Source organism: Balaenoptera borealis (assembly GCF_965194805.1).
Source record: "Balaenoptera borealis genome assembly, chromosome: 1".
NCBI lineage: Eukaryota > Metazoa > Chordata > Mammalia > Artiodactyla > Balaenopteridae > Balaenoptera > Balaenoptera borealis.
Genome location: NC_138860.1, coordinates 184,182,470 through 184,199,538, shown reverse-complemented (window position 1 = coordinate 184,199,538; position 17,069 = coordinate 184,182,470). Strand labels below are relative to the sequence as shown.

General features: G+C 42.5%; 1 protein-coding gene across 2 annotated transcripts in view; it reads left to right on the top strand.

The window, feature by feature from the left end:
• The window catches only part of LOC309624104 (PRAME family member 8-like), a 62,582-nt gene extending 53,063 nt beyond the window's left edge, over window positions 1-9,519 (top strand). Inside the window, exons 2-5 of one of the 2 annotated variants that reach the window (XM_082381788.1) lie at window positions 4,766-4,793; window positions 5,713-6,032; window positions 6,477-7,049; window positions 8,053-9,519. In XM_082381788.1, the coding sequence (XP_082237914.1) occupies window positions 5,746-6,032; window positions 6,477-7,049; window positions 8,053-8,611 (1,419 nt within the window). In that variant the 5' untranslated portion in view covers window positions 4,766-4,793; window positions 5,713-5,745 and the 3' untranslated portion in view covers window positions 8,612-9,519. Of the gene's footprint in view, window positions 1-927; window positions 4,794-5,712; window positions 6,033-6,476; window positions 7,050-8,052 lie in introns of those variants that run through there. The other variant, XM_082381787.1, reaches the window with a different exon arrangement.
• The last annotated feature ends 7,550 nt before the right edge of the window (window positions 9,520-17,069 follow it).

Genomic DNA, 17,069 nt, shown 5'->3' with positions numbered 1-17,069 from the left:
TTTTTCAGCTTATGTGTTTTTTGTCTACCTCAGTAGAATGTAAGGTCTGTACATGTGACCTAACGTTAGAGTGGGTCACATTCATTGGATGGTTCCCCGACACCCAGAGTTGGCACACTCTAGATACTAAGTAAATACATTTTTCTAATTGAGTAATGATTGAAAAATATAATCGTAGATATTTAAATTGCACAATGATGATGATGTGATATATTGCACATATACATTGTGAAAAGGTTACCAAGATCAGGATAATTAAGACATCCATCATCTAATAGTTAATTCTTTTTGTGTGTGTAGTGAGAATGCTTAAGATCCACTCTCAGCAATTTCAAGTATACAATATTATATTATTAGCTATAGTCACTGTGTGTGTCTTAGATTTTTGAAGAGATAACTGAACACCCATGTTTATTGCAGCATTATTCACAATAGTCACAATATGGAAACACCTAAATGTCCTTTGATGGATGAATGAATAAAGAAAAGGTGGTACATGTACATAATGGTATATTATTCAGCCATAAAAAGAAGGAAATCCTGCCATTTGTGAAAACATGGATGAAGCGGCAGGGCATTATGCTAAGTGAAGTAAGCCAGAGAGAAAAAGACAACTATTATATGCAATCTTTATATGTAGAATCCAAAAAGAAAAGAACAATTTCACAGAAACAGAGAATAGGATGGTGGTTGCCAGGCACTCGGCCAGGGGGTATGGGGAGAAGGGTAAAAATTTTCAGTTATATGAAGAATAAGTAAGTACATTTAAATGGATCAAGTAGAAAGGAGTGAGGGGGCAATATTGGGTGTTGGGTATCAGGGGGTGTCATGTGTGCTAGATACTTCCTAGTGAAGGTGCCCACAGAGTCCCCACCTCGATGGGTTCCTGCTGTCCTCAACCCTGGTCATTAGAGGAGTTTTCCCGTGAGGCCACTGCAGGTCGTCCCTGCGCTCCTCCTTCCTTTGTGCTGGGCAAGCAATGGATCCTGGTTTGACTTTTATTTCCCATGACCTTTCTACGGGTCAAAGTAGACAATCTGGTGTCACTTGGATGACAAAGACACAGTGTCAGACCTCCTTCTTTCTCATTTCCTCCTGAAAAGCACAATTCTCAAAGTATGGAGGCTGTGTTGAGTGAGGACACTAAATGGCAAAATTTCCAAAGAGCAACCCTTTCCTTGGCCTAAATACCAAGACGGGGACCCTCCACTTCCCACCTAACTTGCTCGTCACCTTTGCATCAAGAATGGATGCTATTTACCCTCTCTCTCCAGACTGTCCATTGGCCAGACCCTGTGACTTTGGGCTGGGGTTGGGGGCAGCCACTGGAGCCTAATGCAGGTCAGGCCAAGCAAATCCAGTCTCTTGGGAACTCCCAGCCCCAAGCACTGGCCCTCAGTGCTCCCAATGGCCTCAGACACAAGTCACCAGTCTTGAAGGGACACAGCCCTGTGAGTGCCAGAGGACATGTCTCCTGCTCAGCTGCCATTTCTCTTTTCCCCCCTCATTCTGGGCCCTGCAGCAGCTCCTCTGGAAATTCTCTGCCCTCTCCCTCTTCCTTCCTTCAGTCCCTATGGTCCAATGCCACCTGGAGGGGGTCCCAGATATCCTCCCCATCCAACATGTCTCTACAAACCTGTCCCTCGGGATTAATTGCCTGGACCCAGGGTAATGTTGTCATCAAACCTTTATTGATGAGGAGTAAAGAGCAACAGCTCCTTGTTTATAGCAAGATATTAGTGGATCTAGAGTGGAACCAGAGCCTGTTGAGAACTAGAGGGGGCAAGGAGGGTCAACACAGAGACCTGAACTTTTAAAAAGGCACAGAGGACAAGACATCTCAGGGCAAGAAGGGATCTGAGTTGGAAGAGAAGAAATACTTACTGGGCTTGAGGAGAACTTTGTCAGCTCAAGAGCTGGAACAAGAGAGCCACGGAGGGGAGAGCCTCTGCAGGGGACTGGTCCCCAGGGCCTCCCATCAGCTATCACCTCTAGGAAGACCAGAAGAGTCAAGATCCTCCTCTGTAACCTGGGAGGGGGCCTCCCCCCAGCATTCCTGGGTGTCTCAATGGATCCAGAGGAGCAGTGGGGAACTCTATGCCTTGGGGTTAGTCATAAACTCCAAAATAACTCAGAGGAATTAAAGCAGAATTCCTTGATTTCTGTTGATCCCAGTGGAAGGGTGTCCCAGCATTGTAGCCAGGCTCCAGTTTCTAGAAGAGGTGATGTTGGTGGGCTGCAGAAAGAGAGGACTGCTGAGTTGGTTCATGCTGGAAAGGGAATTGGATGCACAGAAACATTCTAAACCCCTGAACAAAGACCCTGGAGCAATGTTTTGGAATCTCACTTGAGATCCTGTGACTGGAAAAGCAGGACAGGGCGTGCCCCTGATGGGTTCAGAGAGCTGCTCTGACCTGGACTGCAAATGAGGTCATGAAGACAAGGAATCAGGACAGGGTAGAAATGCGAAATCCATGCTCCTCACCTGACCCTGGAAGTCCCGCTGGGCCCAGAGCTGGGTGGGAAGTTCGGCACCTCTATGCACCTGTGTTCCCTCCTCCTCGATGCTCAGTGTGTCCCCTGAGCAAACAGGCCCTGAGTGGAGGTGGACAGAGGAGGTTACACTCTACTCAGGGGGAAGGGAGAGGTCTGGGCTTTTTTCTAGAACATTCCAACACTTTGACCCCTCATAGCTCCTTGGATCTCACAGAAGCTGTGATCCTATAGAGACATCCCCGGCTTGGACTCTGCTATTTGCCCATTTACACTGACATAACCTGAAGTCTGTCAGTCAGTCCTTCCTACCACTTAGGTTGTCTGACAACTCAGGGGGCCTTCTGAACCCCTCACCTGAGGGAACCTACCAATTATTCACAGTGTGGAAGTGGGCAGGTTTCTCTCCCAAGCCCACACCTGAATCCACCAGCCTAAAAATGGGAAAAGAGCAGTGAACATTTCATTTCCTGTGAAGGTTAATTGAGGTAGTGGATAAAAAGTGCTGACACCATTGCTTACCACGTTGTGTTCAATAAACAGAGAGGTTTATGATTATCATTGTTACTGATCTCACTCTATTGCAGCTTATTAATAAAGGGGTTTGGTGGCCTGAGAGTTAAAATGTCTATTGAGTGCAATCCAGTTTACCCCAATTTTATGCAAAGGCTATTTATACCCATAGCAGAAATGTGGTGAAAGGAATCTTCCGGAAAGATACCAAGGTGGAGAACACTCTTCAAAACTCCTAGCCTTCTTTGGCAGTTTTATAATTGAATTACTTGGACATCACAGTGAATGGAGGAAAGGAAGGCAAGAAGAACTCTTAGGGGTGGAGGGAGGGTCACACTTTCTTTGCATCCTGAAACTGCAAAAAATCTCCATGTGATGAAACCCAAGGTGGGAGTCATCCTTGACTATGGCAGATCATTAAACACCAAATATAGCTTCTGAACTTTGTAGGGAAAGGTGTTGGTATTTTTGAACAGTGCTTAATATGAGAAGAACAAAATTTTATTTCTGTGCCTAATGGTGTCACTTTGATCAGAACTTGTGTTGAACTTTCTTAATTTTGAGGAAATAGTAATTATCAGAATATACTTGGACAGGAGCCAATGGGGTAGTGGTTCAGCTGCCAAAGGTCCTGGACAAAGGCTGTGGCTAATTGCCATCGGGGATCGTCCTCTGTGGGAAGAACCTAAAAGAAAATGTTTATTGGTAGCAGCTGCCACGATGAGGACAGAGTTTAGTGCAATTTATCCATGTTCATGTCTCCCCCTGGGTCCAAGTTCCCAAACAGCCCACAGTGCCCACCCTCAGTGGCTCTCAGTCTCGGAAATGCCTGAATTCCCAGGGTTCACAGCCTCTCCCTCTGCTCACATTCTCAGATTTAGTCTTTTCATGCCAGTTTGCTGTGCTGATCTCATCTTTCTGGAAGGAAACACCCCAAACATGACACTTGTTTCCCTTTTTAATTTCTAAACTCCACCAAGAGAAAAGTCTTTTAGTCTCCCTCTTCCCCAAGAGAAAAAAAAATATTTCACACTGTTTGGGTCATTCAAAGGGTGCCTTTAGGAATGACCTACTCCACACTGCTCAGTCCCCACCCTTACTCCTTATTGTGATTTTGACCTGACTTCTTTCAGAGCAGCCCTGACTTTAGCTTAGGGGACCATGGACATCTCCAATTGCATTTCCCTTGCTCCCTGAATAGGCTCATAATCTGCTATGTTTCTGATGTAAAATCTAAGTGACAACTTGATACAGATAGGAGTTTATGTTGTTTCCTTTGCGAATGACCCCACCGTGTTTTTGAAGTCGCTTTAATTGTGGGACATTTTGATTAAGTTGATCTGGCCAAAGATTCCCCAACAATGATGCTTTCAAGTTTTGTTTTATCTTTCCAATGTCAGGAACCAATAATCTCTTCCCTGTCTCACACCCATGGCTATAACTGACCCTATTAGTAAAACTCAATCAATGTTTGTGCAGTGAATCAATGATTGAGTCCTTGAATCCCCTCCCCCCATTTATTCCCTCCTGAATGAATACCAGATTCAATCAATTCATCTGGTTATAGGCAAAGATCCAATCAGGATTAACATGATGGCCGGTCTGGAATCTAATCAGGCATCGCTTTCTGATTGGATGGTAGTAGTTGCAAAGGGGGAAGATGTGATTTAAAAGGTCTATAAAAGCCTCAGGCACCAAAGAAGAGATGCAGAAACTTCTTTCTCTGGAGTCGCTGCCTGGGTTCTCCACCCCGGCTGAGGTCTGAGCACCCTGCCACATCAGAGCTGGTAAGTGACAGACCTCAGCTAAAGACACTCTCATCTTTTGTACGGTCAGCAGGTTTTGAATGGTGGCATGCAGCTATGGATGGCAGGAAGATTTTCTTTCTTTTCAGATGTACAAATGTAAGGCTTTGATTCTGCCTCTAAGTGTAATTTTGCCTTAATCCCAAACATCTTGATTTGTACTTTGGTTTATATCATTTAAAAATATCTTAACCAACCAGATTTTATTTTTTAATGAAAACATCTGTTTGGAATTTTACTGTTTTACATTAAAAAGCTTTAGTTTGGACAGGGACTTCCCTGGTGGTCCAGTGGTTAAGACTCCACGCCCCCAATGCAGGGGGCACGGGTTCAAGCCCTGGTTGGGGAACTAAGATCCCTATGCCTTGTGGTGCGGCCAAAAGATTAAAAAAAAAAAAAAGAAAGAAAGAAAGAAAAAGATTTAGTTTGCACAAACGGCATTCATTTTAGGCATATCTGCTTCATCTTTCCCAGTGCAGTTAACTGTGGAAACTGAGATTGGAGTCTGTGTTGGGCCACAAGATGCTCCTATTCCCATAGTTTTAGGGCCCTAAGTGGTGGTCTGAAAAGTTTTCCCCAAAAAAGACTGGGGTCAGCCTTCAGGCTCATTGTACCCACTTTCCAGTGCAACCTAATTGAGCAAAGCAGTGAATGGAAATGGATGGACGAGTGGTTGGGTTTCTTCCTCCTTGGTACTTGTGAGAAGCTTGTTCTGGTGCCCATAGGGGCAGAGCTATGGCTTTGGGCCCACTGAACCCAGAGTGGAATTCTGCTAAACTGAGGCTCTTCCACCACTGCTAGAGCAGTGACTTTGGCTCTGAGTTGGTTCTTCTGAAGGGTGGGGAGACCGAGTAAGGGGTGATCATGCTTAACCTGAGAAAGATTCCTTGTTCCCTGCAAGTTTCCACAGGATTCCTTTAGGAGCAGAGTCACGATGAGTGTCCAGAACCCCCTGAGACTCCTGGACCTGGCGGGAATGAGCTTGCTGAGGGATGAGGCCTCGGCCATCACGGCTCTGAAGGATCTGCCCACAGAGCTCCTCCCCCCACTGTTCATGGAGGCCTTCTATGGGAGATACAGCGAGACCCTGAAGGCCATGGTGCAAGCCTGGCCCTTTGTCCGCCTGCCTCTGGGGGGCCTGATGAAGATGCCTCATCTGGGAACCTTACAAGCAGTGCTGGATGGGCTTGATATCCTGCTTGCACAGAAAGATCATCCCAGGTGAGTCTGATCAAGGTAGTCTAGTAAGGTTTAGGGCAGCCCTGAAGAGAAAGCTGAAGTCAGGAGAGTGGATGGACAAGGGATGGAACAGAGGCTTCTGATGATGCCAATGAAGAAACACAGAGACTTGGCCATTGCTGAGCTCATTTTGGGAAATGCCTTCCAGCAGTGTATGAGCGCCTAAGATGCAGGGGAGCCTGAAAGTACATGTATCAGCCAGGGATGCGTAAGGGTAATAGGTGTAGAAAGCCAGGAAGGATGGAAGGGGAAAGGAGATGGAGGAATGTGAGGCAGAGAGGGAAGAAGAGGGCAAGACAGCAGGTGATGTCAGGGATGTGAAGTAAAAGCTCAGGTGGGAAGTCTGAGTGTTGCCTAAATTCTGAGACTGTGCTTTCATTTTGTGTGGATCTTAACCATAGCTGCCAATCTGCTGTTTTCCCACAGGAGGTGCAAACTGCGGGTGCTGGATTTAAGGAATACCAGCCAGGACTTCTGGAGAATGTGGTCTGGAGACAGGGCCCATGGATGTTCAAGCTCACTGATGGCACAAGTGGCTGAGGACAGGTCAAGGACAAAACAGCCCGTGGCTCCCTTGGAGGTATTCATAGAACTTCATCTCAAGGAAAGGACCCTGGATGGATTCCTCACCTACCTCATCAGGTGGGTAGAGCAGAGAAAAGCTTCCATACACCTGTGCTGTAAGAAGCTGAGGATTCTTTCATTTCCCATGGAAAATACTAGGAAGGTCCTGAGTATGGTGCAGCTGGACTGTATCCAGGAGGTGCAAGTGAATTGCACCTGGCATCTGTCCACCCTGGCCATGTTTGCTCCTCTCCTGGGCCAGATGAGTAATGTGCAGAGACTCCTTCTCTCCCACATCCACCTGTCTGCACCTGGGGAGCAGGAACAGCAGCACTTTGCCCAGATTACCTCTCAGTTCCTCAGGCTGCACCGCCTCCGGGATCTCCATCTGGAATCTCCCTCCTACCTTGAAGGCTGCCTGGACCAGATACTCAGGTGAGTGTGAACCACTGGCCAGGTAACAGCGAACACAACACTAGAATGTCAAAAGCACTGTCCCTTTTGCTTCTCTCTGTCCTGAACTGTGGTATCACATAACCACCCAAATCAAGGTAGGGGCCCAAACTGGGATAGAGCCTCCAGAAAGGGACACCCTGCTAGGAAGCTATAGACTAGGGGTTAGGATCTAGTGGTGTGGGTATATGATTTCTTCTTTAGGAAGAGATATCTTGGTTTAGATGAATTAGGAAAATAACTAAGGGAAGGGGGCATTGAAGAGGGAAAACTCCATCAGGCCTGAGCATTTCTAAATGGAAGCTCTGTGCTCACCAGTGTTGTGACCACAATGAGTCTGTCTCAAATTCCCTGTTTGTAAAAGGTTGTTTTTTTCTCCTGATAAGGTAATTAATATATGGATAATGAGAGATTCTGGAGATGATCATACTAGAGCAGGAGCCTAAAGCAGAATAAAAATTGGTAGATGGTTTGCAGATGATGCAGGAATGTAACTGAGCTCTTGCAGACTGGCAACCTCAGTTGATGTTGTGAGATCTTGCCCTGGTTGGTCCACTATGCACGTCACCCAGAAGGCTTACCTGGCCTGAGATATGCATGCCTGTGGGCCAAACATGGGCTGAAGGAAACCTGAGTAGGAAGCATTTTATGTATGTATCTTACTATTAAAATTCAGTGATGCCCACTCTTTACTGAGACAAGGTGTCAGGCTCTCCCCTGAGTGTGTTCTAGTGTACTCCATTATCTTCGTTCATTCTCATAAGAAGTGTAGTAAGTTTTTGTATGCTTGACTAATGAGGAAAGAGAGCTTTCAACTTGACTCAGTCACACAGGAAGGTGAAAGGACTCAGGTTAAAATGAGACTGGGCATTCATCATTATCAGATGATCAGACTAACCTTGGGCTTGGGCAAATCACTTGTCTCCCTACTTGAGGCCAACTTCCACATCGGTTTCTAAGACCTAATTGCTCTGTTTCTCCCCAGGTGCCTGATGACCCCCTTGGACAACCTTGCAATAACTCACTGCCTCCTTTCGGATTCAGACTTGAGCCATCTGTCCCAGTGTCCGAACATCAGTGAGCTAAAGGGCCTGGATCTGAGTGGCGTCACCCTGACCTACTCTAGTCCTGAGCTCCTCCCAGTTCTGTTGGAGAAAGTTGCAGCCACCCTCCAGGAACTGTATTTAGAGCAATGTGGGATCAGAGACTCTCACCTCGAAGCCATCTTGCAATCCCTGAGCCGCTGCTCTCAGCTCATGTTCTTCAGTCTGCGTGGAAACCTCATCTCCATGGCCATCATGGAGAAGCTGCTGCGACACACCTCCGGGCTGCCCAGTTTAAGTCAAGAGCTGTATCCTGTCCCTCAGGAGAGTTACAGCTCTCAGGGGATCCTCCAACTGGGAAAATTTGCCCAGTGTCAGGCTGAACTGTTTGAGATTCTGAGAGTCTTAGGACATCCCAGGATCATCTGGGTTAGTTCCAGCCCCTGTCTTCACTGTGGAGATAACATATTCTATCATCCCCAGCCCATCATATACCACTGAAATACCCCTAACTACTTGGGTGCATCTAAAAGCTTTCTTCTGAGCACTTGGAAACTGATATCTAGGACATAGTTCCATCATGAAGGGAAAACAGAACCATGGTTTCAGACATCTGCTCAATGTGAATGGGAGAAGAAAAAGTGATTAAGGGAGGGTGCAGGAATGCAGAGGGAAAAGTTGACTCTGACAGGTAATAGGCCTTTTGGGGAAATGTGTCTTATAGAGTTAGAAATATGAACCTAAATTTCTGGAGGTGGATTGAGTCTTGAGACCCACGTGTTGGAGTTATCCCTGGGTAGATGGTTGTAAACGAATGGTCAGAAATAAAGAGACCCTCAGTGTAAACTGACTGCTGCCCTCCCTGCTGTATTATCCTGATTTCTCAGTTTATACTGCAGGAATCTCCAGATACTGATGGAAGAAAAAAATGGCTCTGAATTGTCTATGATCTCTAATCTTACCATTCCTGCCAGTTCTTTAGTCTGGGGCATCTCTTACTTCCTTGCTTATTTCTGTGGCTGTTCAGTGGGTTAATACACACAAAGAGGAACATACTCAGTGGTCAGTGAGCCACTGGAGTGAAGAGCTCTTGGCAGGGCCCTCACTTCTGGCTCAGGCCATGACCCTGGACGTGAGCAGTCCTCATGCTTCTCTTGGTGGGTCCATAAGTCTCAGTTCTTGACTTTTCAGTGTAGGGGGAATGGGCTTTACTGCACAAGGCATGGCTCCCAGTTCTGGAAGGGGTCATCCACACTGCAGATAAGCTGAACCTCTGGACCCATGGTGAGTAATGGTCCTTCCTGAATTAATCTAGTTGGATCAGGGAAGTTATACAAATTTCTTTTAGCAAACTACTAAAATCATACAGGCATGTAACATGGTTTTAGTGTTTTTATACCTCATTAAAAATTATAGAGCACTTCTGGTCACGCCATCGTCGCGTCGCGGCATTCCTCATCAAGATACAGTAGAAATACGTCTACACGTGGAACTGCTCCTACAGAACACCCACTGAACGCTGGCAGAAAACGTCACACCTCCCAAAAGCCGTGTGGATGAAAGGCTCTTGGTGCTCCCACTGGTCCACAAGAGACCTCCCAGCTCCACGTAATACCAAATGGCAAAAATCTCTGAGATCTCCATCTCAATATCAAGACCCAGCTTCACTCAACGACCAGCAAGCTACAGTGCTGGACACCCTATGCCAAACAAGTAGCAAGACAGGAACACAGCCCCATCCATTAGCAGAGAGGCTGCCTAAAATCATAATAAGGCCACAGACACCCCAAAATACACCACCAGACGTGGATGTGCCCACCAGAAAGACAAGATCCAACTTCATCCACCACAACACAGGCACTAGTCCCCTCCAACAGGAAGCCTACAGAACCCACTGAACCAACCTTAGCCACTGGGGACAGACACCAAAAACAATGGGAACTACAAACCAGCAGCCTGCAAAAAGGAGACCCCAAACACAGTAAGTTAAGCAAAATGAGAAGACAGAAAAACACACAGCAGATGAAGGAGCAGGGTCAAAACACACCAGACCTAACAAATGAAGAGGAAATAGGTAGTCTACTTGAAAAAGAATTCAGAATAATGATAGTAAGGATGATCCCAAATCTTGGAAATAGAATAGACAAAATGCAAGAAACATTTAACAAGGACGTAGAAGAACTAAAGAGGAACCAAGCAATGATGAAAAACACAATAAATGAAATTAAAAATACTCTAGATGGGATCAATAGCAGAATAACTGAGGCAGAAGAAAGGATAAGTGACCTGGAAGATAAAATGGTGGAAATAACTACTGCAGAGCAGGATAAAGAAAAAAGAATGAAAAGAACTGAGGATAGTCTCAGAGACCTCTGGGACAACATTAAACGCACCAACATTTGAATTATAGGGGTCCCAGAAGAAGAAGAGAAAAATAAAGGGACTGAGAAAATATTTGAAGAGATTATAGTTGAAAACTTCCCTAATATGGGAAAGGAAATAGTTAATCAAGTTCTGGAAGCACAGAGAGTCCCATACAGGATAAATCCAAGGAGAAACATGCCAAGACACATATTAATCAAACTGTCAAAAATTAAATATAAAGAAAATATATTAAAAGCAGCAAGGGAAAAACAACAAATAACACACAAGGGAATCCCCATAAGGTTAACATCTGATCTTTCAGCAGAAACTCTGCAAGCCAGAAGGCAGTGGCAGGATATACTTAAAGTGATGAAGGAGAAAAACCTACAACCAAGATTACTCTCCCCAGCAAGGATCTCATTCAGATTCGATGGAGAAATTAAAACCTTTACAGACAAGCAAAAGCTGAGAGAGTTCAGCACCACCAAACCAGCTTTACAACAAATGCTAAAGGAACTTCTCTAGGCAAGAAGCACAAGAGAAGGAAAACACCTGCAATAACAAACCCAAAACATTTAAGAAAATGGGAATAGGAACATACATATCGATAATTACCTTGAATGTAAATGGATTAAATGCTCCCACCAAAGGACACAGGCTGGCTGAATGGATACAAAAACAAGACCCATATATATGCTGTCTACAAGAGACCCACTTCAGACCTAGAGACACATACAGACTGAAAGTGAGGGGATGGAAAAAGCTATTCCATGCAAATGGAAATCAAAAGAAAGCTGGAGTAGCAATTCTCATATCAGACAAAATAGACTTTAAAATAAAGACTATTACAAGAGACAAAGAAGGACACTATATAATGATCAAGGGATCGATCCAAGAGGAAGGTATAACAATTGTAAATATTTATGCACCCAACACAGGAGCACCTCAATACATAAGGCAAATACTAACAGCCATAAAAGGGGAAAATGACAGCAACACAATCATAGTAGGGGACTTTAACACCCCACTTTCTCCAATGGACAGACCATCCAAAATGAAAATAAATAAGGAAACACAAGCTTTAAATGATACATTAAACAAGATGGACTTAATTGATATCTATAGGACATTCCACCCCAAAACAACAGAATACACATTTTTCTCAAGTGCTCATGGAACATTCTCCAGGATAGATCATATCTTGGGTCACAAATCAAGCCTTGGTAAATTTAAGAAAATTGAAATCGTATCAAGTAACTTTTCTGACCACAACGCTATGAGACTAGATATCAATTACAGGAAAAGATCGGTAAAAAATACAAACACATGGAGTCTACACAATACACTACTTAATAACGAAGTGATCACTGAAGAAATCAAAGGGGAAATCAAAAAATACCTAGAAACAAATGACAATGGAGACACGACGACCCAAAACCTGTGGGACGCAGCAAAAGCAGTGCTAAGAGGGAAGTTTATAGCAATACAAGCCTACCTCAAGAAACAGGAAACATATCGAATAAACAACCTAACCTTGCACCTGAAGCAATTAGAGAAAGAAGAACAAAGAAACCCCAAAGCTAGCAGAAAGAAAGAAATCATAAAGATCAGATCAGAAATAAATGAAAAAGAAATGAAGGAAACAATAGCAAAAATCAATGAAACTAAAAGCTGGTTCTTTGAGAAGATAAACAAAATTGATAAACCATTAGCCAGACTCATCAAGAGAAAAAGGGAGAACACTCAAATCAATAGAATTAGAAATGAAAAAGAAGTAACCACTGACACTGCAGAAATACAAAAGATCATGAGAGATTACCACAAGCAACTCTATGCCAATAACATGGACAACCTGGAAGAAATGGACAGATTCTTAGAAATGCACAACCTGCCGAGACTGAACCAGGAAGAAATAGAAAATATAAACAGACCAATCACAAGCACTGAAATTGAAACTGTGATTAAAAACCTTCCAACAAACAAAAAAGCCCAGGACCAGATGGCTTCACAGGTGAATTCTATCAAATATTTAGAGAAGAGCTAACACCTATCCTTCTCAAACTCTTCCAAAATATTGCAGAGGGAGGAACACACCCAAACTCATTCTACCAGGCCACCATCACCCTGATACCAAAACCAGACAAAGATGTCACAAAGAAAGAAAACTACAGGCCAATATCACTGATGAACATAGATGCAAAAATCCTCAACAAAATACTAGCAAACAGAATCCAACAGCACATTAAAAGGATCATACACCATGATCAAGTGGGGTTTATCCCAGGAATGCAAGGATTCCTCAATATATGCAAACCAATCAATGTGGTACACCATATTAACAAATTGAAGGATAAAAACCATATGATAATCTCAGTAGATGCAGAAAAAGCTTCCAACAAAATTCAAAACCCATTTATGATAAAAATCCTCCAGAAAGTAGGCATAGAGGGAAACTTACTTCAACATAATAAAGGCCATATATGACAAACACACAGCCAACATCGTTCTCAATGGTGAAAAACTGAAACCATTTCCACTAAGATCAGGAACAAGACAAGGTTGCCCACTCTCACCACTGTTATTCAACATAGTTTTGGAACCTTTAGCCACAGCAATCAGAGAAGAAAAATAAATAAAAGGAATCAAAATCGGTAAAGAAGAAGTAAAACTGTCACTGTTTGCAAATGACATGATACTATACGTAGAGAATTCTAAAGATGTTACCAGACAACTGCTAGAGCTAATCAATGAATTTGGTAAAGTAGCAGGATACCAAATTAATGCACAGAAATCTCTTGCATTCCTATACACTAATGATGAAAAATCTGAAAGAGAAATTAAGGAAACACTCCCATTTACCATTGTAACAAAAAGACTAAAATACCTAGGAATAAACCTACCTAAGGAGACAAAAGACCTGTATGCAGAAAGCCATAAGACGCTGATGAAAGAAATTAAAGATGCTACAAACAGATGGAGAGATATACCATGTTCTTGGATTGGAAGACTCAACATTGTGAAAATGACTCTACTACCCAAAGCAATCTACAGATTCAATGCAATCCCTATCAAACTACCACTGGCATTTTTCACAGAACTAGAAGAAAAAATTGCACAATTTGTATGGAAACACGAAGGACCCCTAATAGCCAAAGCAATCTTGAGAAAGAAAAAGGGAGCTGGAGGAATCAGGCTCCCTGACTTCAGACTATCCTACAAAGCTACACTAATCAAGACAGTATGGTACTGGCCCAAAAACAGAAATATAGATCAATGGAACAGGATAGAAAGCCCAGCGATAAACCCATGCACCTATGGTCAACTAATCTATGACAAAGGAGGCAAAGACATACAATGGAGAAAAGACAGTCTCTTCAATAAGTGGTGCTAGGAAAACTGGACAGCTACATGTAAAAGAATGAAATTAGAACACTCCTTACCACCATACACAAAAATAAACTCAAAATGGATTAGAGACCTAAATGTAAGAATGGACGCTATAATACTCTTAGAGGAAAACATAGGAAGAACCCTCTTTGACATAAATCTCAGCAAGATCTTTTTTGATCCACCTCCTAGAGTAATGGAAATTAAAACAAAAATAAACAAATGGGACCTAATGAAACAAGACGAAAAGACAACCCTCAGAATGGGAGAAAATATTTGCAAATGAAGCAACTGACAAAGGATTAATCTCCAAAATTTATAAGCAGCTCATGCAGCTCAATATCAAAAAAACAAAAAACCCAATCCAAAAATGGGCAGAATACCTAAATAGACATTTCATGAAAGATATACAGATTGCCAACAAACACATGAAAGAATTTTCAACATCACTAATCATTAGAGAAATGCAAATCAAAGCTACAATGAGGTATCACCTCACACCCATCAGAATGGCCATCATGAAAAAATCTAGAAACAATAAATGCTGGAGAGGGTGTGGAGAAAAGGGAACCCTCTTGCACTGTTGGTGGGAATGTAAATTGATACAGCCTTTATGGAGAACAGTATGGAGGTTCCTTTAAAAACTAAAAATAGAACTACCATACCACCCAGCAACCCCACTACTGGGCATACACCCTGAGAAAACCATAATTCAAAAAGAGTCATGTACCAAAATGTTCATTGCAGCTCTATTTACAATAACCAGGACATGGAAGCAACCTAAGTGTCCATCGACAGATGAATGGATAAAGAAGATGTGGCACATATATACAATGGAATATTACTCAGCCATAAAAAGAAACGAAATTGAGTTATTTGTAGTGAGGTGGATGGACCTAGAGTCTGCCATACAGAGTGAAGTAAGTCAGAAAGAGAAAAACAAATACCGTGTGCTAACACATATATATGGAATCTAAAAAAAAAAAAAAAAAAAAGGTTCTGTAGAACCTAGGGTCAGGACAGGAATAAAGACGCAGACATAGAGAATGGGTTTGAGGACACGGGGAGGGGGAAAGGTAAGCTAGGATGAAATGAGAGAGTAGCACTGACATATATACACTACCAAATGTAGAATAGATAGCTAGTGGGAAGCAGCCACATAGCACAGGGAGATCAGCTCGGTGCTTTGTGACCACCTAGAGGGGTGGGATAGGGAGGGTGGGAGGGAGACGCAAGAGGGAGGGGATATGGGGATATATGTATACATATAGCTGATTCACTTTGTTATAAAGCAGAAACTAACACACCATTGTAAAGCAATTATACTCCAATAAAGGTGTTTTTAAAAAAAGAACATATATATTTAAATAACAATGAAAGCATTCTTTAAAATATGTCATTGAGTTGTTATAGTTGCACAGTGTAAAGGGGATGTGCGTACATATCATATTGTATGTGAATGTGTGGGCTGTGGCCACTTAATAGTCTGTCCAATAAAACGTGTGTTTGTATGTATGTAGAAAATAAAAATAAAAAAAAATAAAGTCTACGGTTTGATGAGTTTTGACAAAGGTATACACCTGTGAAACCAGCACCACAATCAAGACACAGTACATTTCCATTACCCTCAGAAGTTCCTTTGTACCCTTTGCTGTCAGTCAGCCCTACCCTGGCCCCCAGTAACAATTAATGTGGGGTTTTTTTGTCACCATAGATGCACATTCTAGAATGCCATATAAATGGAATCATACAGTATGTTGTCTTTTGTGTCTGGCTTCTTTGACTAAACGTAATACTTTTTTAAATTTTTATTTATTTATTTTTAATTAATTAATTAATTAATTTTATTTTTGGCTGTGTTGGGTCTTCGTTTCTGTGCGAGGGTTTTCTCCAGTTGCGGCGAGTGGGGGCCACTCTTCATCGCGGTGCGCAGGCCTCTCACTGTCCCGGCCTCTCCCGTTGCGGAGTACAGGCTCCAGACGCGCAGGCTCAGTAATTGTGGCTCACGGGCCCAGTTGCTCCGCGGCATGTGGGATCCTCCCAGACCAGGGCTCGAACCCGTGTTCCCTGCATTGGCAGGCGGATTCTTAACCACTGCGCCACCAGGGAAGCCCTAAACGTAATACTTTTGAGAACAACCTACATTGTGTGTGTATAAGTGGTTTCTTTCTTTTTATTACAGTGTAGTATTCCATTGTAGGGACATAACATACTTTATCTATTCATCTCCTTGTGGACAACTGGGTTGTTTCTAGTTGTGAATGTTATAAAACAAGCTGCTGTGAGCATTATGTACAGTTCTTTGTGTGGACATATCACTTCATTTCTTTTGGGTAACTGCCTAGGAATGGGATTCCTGGGTCAAACAATAAGCTTATGTTTACCTTTATAAGAAACTACATTTCCCTGATAACTAATGATGTTGAGCACTTTTCATGTGCTTAATTGCCATTTGTATATCTTCTTTTGTGTTCAATTTTTTCGGCCAATTTTTTTCTTATTATTAAGTTGCAAGAATTTTTAAACATAGTCCAGATAAAAATCCTTGTTTGATATATGTATTGTGAATGTTGTCTCTCAGTCTATGCCTTGTCTTTTTATTTTATTAGTGGTGTCTTTAGAAGACTAAAAATGTTTAATTTTAATAAAAATGTTTAATTTTAATAAAGTCTAATTTATCAATTTTCTCTTTCATCATTTGTGAGTTTGTGGCCTATTTGAAAAAATCTTTGTCCACTCCAAGCTTGCAAAGACTTTAAATTTTTTCCTAGGCATTTTATCGTTGTAACTTTTACATGTAGATCTGTGGTCCATTACAAGTTAATTTTTATGTATGGCATGAGGTAAGTTTTAATATTTATTTTGTTCCCATGTGGATATCAAGTTATTCCAGCACCATTTATTGAAAAGACTTTTCTTTCCCCATCAAATTACCTTGGGACCTTATCAAAATTGACCACATGTGTGGGTCTACTTATGGATTCTCTATTCTAGTCCATTAATCCTCCTGCCAACACCATGCTGTCTCAATTACTGCAGCTTTGTATTAAGTCTTGAAATCAGGTAGTATGAATCTTCCAGAATATTCTTCCTTTACAAAATCGATTTGGCTAAACATGGTCATTTGCATTTCCATACAAATTTTAGAATAAGTCTGCCAATTTCTACCAAAAAATCTGGTGGAATTTTGATTAGGATTGCATTGAAT